Below are 7,769 nucleotides of genomic sequence, written 5' to 3'. Positions count from 1 at the left end.
TGTTGCCGAACGATAAGATCTTTCAATTAAACTGTATGCAAGCCAGTAGCAATGGCAGTAGCAGCGGTAGTGGGGGGAGTGGGCTGCTGCTGGGGTGATGGTGGGGTGGTGCTGCTGCTGGGGGTGATGGTGGTGCTGCTGCTGGGGGTGATGGTGGTGGTGGTGCTGCTGGGGTGATGGTGGTGCTGCTGCTGGTGGTGGTGGGGTGGTGCTGCTGGGGGTGATGGTGGTGGTGCTGCTGGGGATGATGGTGGTGCTGCTACTGAGGGTGGGTGGTGCTGCTGCTGAGGGTGGGTTGGTGGCTGCTGGGGGGATGGCGGTGGCTGATGCTGGTGGTGGTGGTGGTGGCTGCTGTGGGGTGATGGTGGGGTGGTGCTGCTGCTGGGTGATGTGGTGTGCGCTGCTGGTGGTGGTGGGGTGGTGCTGCTGGGGTGAGGTGGTGTGCTCCTGAGGTGGGGTGGTGCTGCTGGCGGGGGAATGGTGGGTGGTTGCGCTGGCTGGGGGTGATGGTGGTGTGCTGCTGGGGTGTGGTGGGGTGGTGCTGCTGCTGGGGTGGTGGGGTGCTGCTGACTGGGTAATCGGGTGGTGATGGTGGCTGCTGCGGGTGGTGGTGGTGCTCTGTTGGGGTGATGGACTGGGTGTGCTGCTGCTGCTGAGGTGTCGGTGGGCGTGGTGCTGCTCGCTGGCGGTGATGGTGCTGCCTGCTTCTGTGGGTGATGGTGGGGTGTGCTGCTGCTGGTGGTGGTGGTGCCTGCTGCCTGGGGGTGATGGCTGGTGCTGCTGCTGGGGATGGTGGTCGGCTCTAGCTGGGGGTGATGGTGGTGCTGCTGCTGGGGGTGATGGTGGTGCTGCTGCTAGGCGGTAGTGTGGGGCCTGCTGCTGGAGGTGATGGTGGGCTGCTGCTGGGGGTGGTGGGTTGGGCTGGCTGCTGGGCGTTGATGGTGGCTGCTCCTGGGGGTGAATGGTGGTGGTCTGGCTGGGAGGGTGGGGTGTGGCTGCTCGCTGCTGCTGGGGGTGAATGGTGTGCTCGCTGCTGGGGGTGGGGAGGGGGGGGGTGGCTGCTTCTGGGGTGGTGGTGGTGCTGCTTCTGGGGTGTGGGTGGGTGGTGGTGCTGCTGGCGGTGGGTGTGGTGTGCTGCTGCTGGGGTGATGGGTGGTGCTGCTGATGGGGGGTGATGTGGCTGCTGCTGGAGATGGTGTGGTGCTGCTGCCTGGGGACTGGTGGTGGGTTGCTGCGCGCTGGGGGTGATGGTGGTCTGGACTGCTGGGGTAATGGTGTGTGGTGAGCTGCTGATGGGATGGTGGTGGGGTGGTGCCTGCTGCTAGGGGGTGATGGTGGTGCTGCTGCTGGGGTAATGGGTGGTGTGGTGTAGCTGGGTGGAGGGTGTGGCTGTGGGCGTGAATGAGTGGTGATGCGTGTCTGCTGCTGTGGGTAATGGTGGTGGTGCTGCTGGGTGGATGGTGGGGTGCTGCGGCTAGCTGGGGTGATAGGTGGTGCTGGCTGGATGGGGGTGATGTGGTGCTGCTGCTTGGGGTGATAGTGGTGTGAGTGCTGCTGGGTTGATGGTGGTGCTGCTGGGGGTGATGGTGGTGCTAGCTGTGGAGGTAATGGTGGCCGTGGTGCTGGCTGGGCTGATGGTGGGGTGCTGCTGCTGCTGGGGGTGATGTAGGTGCTGTAGCTGGGGGTGATGGTGGTGCTGCTGCTGGGGTGGATATGCGTGTGTCTGCTGGGGGGATGGTTGTTTTGCTGCTGATGGGGTGGGGTGGTGCTGCTGCTGGGGGTGATGGTGGTGCTGCTGCTGGGGGGATGGTGGTGCTGCGATGGGGGTGGTGGCTGCTGCGGGGGTGATGGTGGTGCTGCTGCTCGGGGGATGGTGGTGCCTGGCTGATGGGGAGTGGGGTGGTGCTGCTGCTGTGTTATGGTGGCTGCTGCCTGATGGGGTGGGTGGGTGCTGCTGCTAGGGGGATGGTGGGGGGGGGTGCTGCTGAGGGTGTGGGTGGTGGCTCGCTGCTCCTGGGGCGTGGGTGGTGCTGGCTGCTGGGGGGGTGGTGGATGTGGGTGCGGTGGCGAACCGGCGAGGCGTCGGTGGTGGTTGTGCTGGTGCTGGTGGTGGGCAAGCGGAGTGTTGGTGTTGTGCAGGTGATGGTGGTGGCGGCTGGGTATGTGTGTTGTTGTTGTGTCGTCGTTGTTGTTGTTGTTGTTGTTTGTTTGTTTGTTGTTTGTTGTTGGTGGGTGTGTGTGTTGTGGTAGTGGTGGGGTGGTGTGGTGGTGGTGGCGGCGGTGGTGGTTGTGGTGATAATGGTGGTGGTAATGGGGGGGGGGTGGTTAGGTGTGGTGGTGGTGGTGTTGGTGTTGTGCCTGGCTGTGGGCTGCTGGCTGCTGGTGGTTGGGGGTGGTGGTGGTGGTGGGGTGTGAATGGTGTGGTGGTGGTGGTGGTGGTGATGGTGGTAGTGGTAGTGGTAGTGGTGGTGGTGGTGGTGGTGGTGGTGGTTGTGCTGGTGGTGGTTGTGGTAGTGGTGGTGGTGGTGGTGGCGGCGGCGATGGTAGTATTGGTGTTGTTGTTGGTGGTGGTGGTATTAAAACCACACACGATGTAAACACACAAATCTACGATTAAATAAATAATCAGGACGAAAGACGTGTGACGACAATAGTAATATTACAATTTTAAGTATGAAAAATTATAACAAGATTATTTAACGATTCCGAACCAAGATTAAGCGATACATAAATTATAGATTACCTGAAATCATACTGTATTCGATTAAACTGTTTAACAAATTGCCTCAAACCATGCATGTAAGTTGATGGAGGCAAACCTCGTAACCGGACAGGTCGAGGCTGTTCAGTATTACGCTATTTACAAATGAAACATTTGCAAAATCAAACTCGTTGTTATGTTTACGTGGCCTTGTATTCATGGCACATGCACGTAAATGTTTGCGTGCGCCTGTACGTGCTTGCGTGTGCACGCACGTCAGTTAGTGCCCGCGCGTGTGCATTGCTTGTGCGTGTGCGCGTGTGCAGAGTGCAAACCTGAGTCTTCGTGTCTGAGCGCACGTGAAATCGCTCGTGTTAATCGCGATGATATTCTAAATACTGGATACTGCCCAAATGCATAGTGTTATAGTGCACCGCTGACATAAAGATTAGCCAAATTATACGAATGATTTATAATATCAAGAAATCCAACGGATGCGGCTAGCCCTGAATTCATTGGTTATAAATATGCGCGCGGGCTATATGTGTGCTTCAATAAAGCATTCAGCATTAAATTAAATGTGTGCTCCAAAATTAAACCCATTAGTAACGAAAAATACTATCACGATGCGCGATCCACACGACTGTTGGTTTCGATCGTCGCTCATCATTTCCCGCCGACGACTGTTGCCCGTACGCAACGCACACAAATTACTTCGGCGAGAGGCGACCGAGATCTTTGCGCGTCAACTCACCGCGTTAGAAGACACATATCTAGATTTTCATTAGACGCTTGTTTGCTGATGATGTTCTATCCGACGTGCTAGCGAGCACACGCCTCGCTTTTACACGTATAAGTACAGCAGCGCGTGAACGATCGTCTAGGTTAGCTTGTTTGATGAACCGTATACCGCTATACGGTATACACTATACGGTAAACTTCCTGCTGAACTCCCGTCCGTATTGTCTGTCCAATCTCTCCATGCTGCCGCGCAATTATAAAATTAAATACGCTTTGCGAATTGGCAACGCAGTCAATGATACTCGCGGAGGTGTAGTCAGTGTCTATTAGAAAAGCATATAGGAAACGGCTTGAGCCAATCGATGAGAACTGAGCTTTTTCCGCCGGCGGCTCTTCTAATATCGTAAAAATGGCAACCCGTGCTCGCGGATAATCGTAATAAAGCACAAAACTGAGCGACAGATGCGATGTAAGTGTTTTGCAGTGAGCGCTTGACGAACGGCCATTCACAATATTTCAGCGCGCATTCCGCAAGTTTTCGCGAGAGCTGTTGATTTTAATGAAGACGGCGGAAGTAAATTTACAGACCACGGGCGGAAAATTACCATAAGGAGGATATATATATTATAGCATCATACGGTGGTTGCCGACTTTACTTAGCAATACAAATGTTATTAAACGAAACTCGTTCGGTGTCATTCAACAAGGACGTACTGTATAGAGCTAGCTAAAATTACAAGAATGTTTTCAATTATTTTCGTCGCGTCGCTGTTTCCACTCGAACAAAGCGGCTGTCTATAATATCGACGCTGTTGTTTTGAACTTTAACTGTAAAAGTGCGGAGTCATGCAATATGCGTTTGTATGTCATGTGTACTACTAGAGTGGGGGAAGGGGTGTACAATCCCTCTCTCTCTCTCTCATGCATGTCAACGCAGGCTAGGCGGATTATATTGTCATAACCATATTAATATATACGAGCACGGCGTTACTGCGAATTTGAAAACAGCGCAAGCGGCAACGACGACGTATATACGCGAGAAGACAGCGAATTAAGCTCTCAGCCTCGACGAGTTACGCAGTAAGTAGGAAATTTAGAGATTACGGAAACAGGCCGCCCCGTGAATAGCGGCGCCGTAATAAACCGCCAGCTTATATCGTGTTTTGTTTCGCCGGTCTGACGGAACGAGCTAGAAAGAACAAACCGTATAATCCATAAAATTAATGGGGCATGTTTTGAATGGATTAAATAAAAGTCGGCGACTGAAAGTGCGCGTGTTTTTTGTCGCCCGTGCGAGGATGTTTTTTTGGATGAATGTTAAAACACCGCGCCTTGCGTAAATCGTACACTTAACCTCTGGTGCGTCTCTTGCGCGTACAAATATCGTTATGGATAGAAATTAGCGGATACTTCACGATAAAAGGAGGATGCTTGATACGACCCGCTTTTTTCTGACTATTTCTCCCTCTCTCTCTCTCTCTCTCTCTCTCTCTCTCTCTCTCTTTCTCTGCTCGACAACTCGCCGTAACATAATCGCGTTAAAAACCGCAGGTAAGTAGCACCCGATCACGTGATCGGACACAGTCGTCTGCTACGGCGTCAAAACAGGACACACGGCGCCCGGTAAAACATCGTCATTCAATACTGTTTAGGGCGAACCGCTGCGCAAGGTGCAGCCCACTATTGTGCTGCGCGCGGGCAAAGCTGTCTTCCTAATAAGAAGACGGACGGAGGGATTTCGCTCTGCCTATTATAACAGCGGGTGACATATCATTGTCGTCGACACAAAGGTGCCGTACCGGCCTTCACGAAGATATACAGTAGCGACAAAGGCAAACAAATGCGAGCGTAGGCAAAGACATTAATTTGCAGTAATTTAGAGTTTATTAGGGCCCGACTGCAGGCGACGTCGTGATTAAGCTGATAATAATCTGCTATCGGCGACCATCTTCGCCCGCTTTGTAAGCGCCTCCGTATTTTCTCACGGACCGCGTTTTCGCCGAACGTCGCCTTTGCCGCATCTTATATACCTGCCACCACTGTCCCCGTCTGAGCATCGTGGCCACTCCGAGGCGTTGATCGCGCGGGCGGCGGCGGCTCTGCGCGTCAGAGGACCGCTTCTATTGCGGCTCTGCATCTATAATGCACGCCTGCGATGTCTCGCGCTTGCGTGATGCGCGCCTGGGCTATTACCTACGAGTAGTCGTCATTAGAAATCGATTTAACTCTCGGGTCGATAATAGAGTAGTTTGAATTTAATAAACAAAATTGCGCGGCAATGAAATTGTACGGCAGCGATGCTATCGGCGGCGATGAATGTTTTTTGGCCGCTGTAGTGAGCGCTGCCGCCGGGCTTTGTTATCAGCGTCCATCTCCAACCAGCCAGAGCGCCGAGCATGCGTTGAATGACGTAGTACGTGCAGCTATGGGCGCGAGATTTTGCAGATATAGCACGATCGTTCCGCGAACGCCCAGCGCGCTGAACGTAGAACGAACGCGACTGTCCCCCCCCCTCCGACTCTCCCCCGAGTCGCTGCTCCGCGAAACGTCCGCGCGATCGCCTGAAAGACGAGTTGTCTATTAATCAGGAGATAATGGTGCGTTGGAGCGATTACCACCATCGACGCTACCCGGGTGTGGGGCGTACAGCGGCGCTGTCGCTTTCACCAACGCTCATCGTGTCTTGTGTGCGCGCATGCACCTGCCACAAGACATGGTCATCGCCACCAACGCGAAACAAATGCGCATGCATGCACGCTCATCGCGGCAAAACGAGACTGAGAAAAAAAACCAACGACGTCGTTTGAGGATTAAGGGTACAATTCGAGACGGAAATGACATCTTTATTTAATATTTGCCATAAGTCTGCCTGACAGTTACAATTATAGGATTAAAATAGAGGCGATACTGCTAATTGCAATGACCATGTACACGATTTATTCTGCGACGGTGCCGCTACAATTTAAATTTAATCCAGTTGTTTATTTTTTGTGCCGGAGTTTGCTGACACGGGAAGTATTACAAAGACTACAAACGATAGGGGGCAGGTCGCTGGCTGTGGGCCGAGGCAGTGCTGAACACAATATATTTAGCTTCTTAAGAAAAGCTAGGGAATTACGGCTCGTTAGATTCCCTGTTCTACCCGTGGCTTACAGAAGGGCATGTAAGTGTACAGAGAGAATCCGATTCGCCATCATTATCATCATCATCATCATCATTATCATCATCATCATCATCATCATCATCATCATCATCATCATCATGATTATCATCATCATCATCATCATTATCATCATCATCATCATCATCATCATCATCATCATCATCATCATCATCATCATCATCGTATCTAATCTCTTCAACGTAGCTTACACCTCGCAATATATTAGTTGTATATAATCAAGAGTCCATAATAGAAAATTCTCTATTATAAAAGAAAAATAATTAATAAAGATATAATTAATAAAAATAATAAAGAAGCATTATAAAGAAAAGGTTCTATTATGAACTCTTGATATAATCCTACATATATATATATGAGTTATTGTCGCGGGTAAAATTTTTTACCGTCGATACAGTGACTTGTTATATGATAGGGTTCATTGGCAATATTCTTGTGTATACAGGGCAATAGTTTAAATATACATTATTACGCAGTTGACTGTGCAAGCGCATTGGAATTATTCGCAGCTATTTTCGAATTTGATACATTCAAACACGAAAGCGAATCACTCAATAACTTATGCAGCATACTATTTAAATATCCTCTTTGTAGACTTCATGCGCATATATTTTATGGGGGATATAAAGGAAGGCATTCGGTTTAAAACATGTCTGATGCGAAATAGATTATGCGACTGTAACGCCACTTTCGATGTGTATCTCCAGATCCGCCACACCGTTGCCTTGCTCTCATCGCGTTCAATAAACGCATTTAAATGGCGAATTTTGGTAGTTGACCGCTTGATTGAAGGCCAATTTCAATGTCGGCTAGGCGAACACTTTTCTCACACAATGGCGCTGCCTTCGTCATGATTTATTCTACTGACCGGCTTCGCATGCGAACGCTGCGCTCCTAGCGGATATCGCCAATTTGTCCGGCAAACATTGATTAAAGTGCAAATAACAATTTAGGCGAGATATCGTAAATCTGAGTCGATTGTAGAAGCGAAGATCAACACGCGATCGCGAGGCAGGCACGGTTCCTTATAGCAGCGCCTGATATTTGCTCTCTTCATAGCCTGCCGTCCTTTTACCGCGCATCGCTCTCTCTCTCTCTCTCTCTCTCTCTCTCTCTCTCTCTCTCTCTCTCTCTCTCTCTCTCTCT

The 7,769-nt window shown here is 51.2% G+C and overlaps 1 protein-coding gene across 1 annotated transcript in view; it reads right to left on the bottom strand.

Annotated features, from left to right (window-relative positions):
• Nucleotides 1-802: 802 nt before the first annotated feature.
• Nucleotides 803-7,769, bottom strand: part of LOC106805714 (putative pectinesterase/pectinesterase inhibitor 28) — a 19,155-nt gene continuing 12,188 nt past the window's right edge. Inside the window, exons 2-4 of the mRNA XM_014807417.1 lie at nt 6,033-6,102; nt 5,822-5,865; nt 803-951 (exon numbers count right to left, since the gene is read on the bottom strand). Of these exons, the coding sequence (XP_014662903.1) occupies nt 803-951; nt 5,822-5,865; nt 6,033-6,102 (263 nt within the window). The remainder of the gene's footprint in view (nt 952-5,821; nt 5,866-6,032; nt 6,103-7,769) is intronic.

Source organism: Priapulus caudatus, unplaced genomic scaffold, assembly GCF_000485595.1.
Source record: "Priapulus caudatus unplaced genomic scaffold, Priapulus_caudatus-5.0.1 Scaffold125, whole genome shotgun sequence".
Lineage (NCBI taxonomy): Eukaryota > Metazoa > Priapulida > Priapulimorpha > Priapulimorphida > Priapulidae > Priapulus > Priapulus caudatus.
This window is presented reverse-complemented; position numbering and strand designations above follow the sequence as displayed.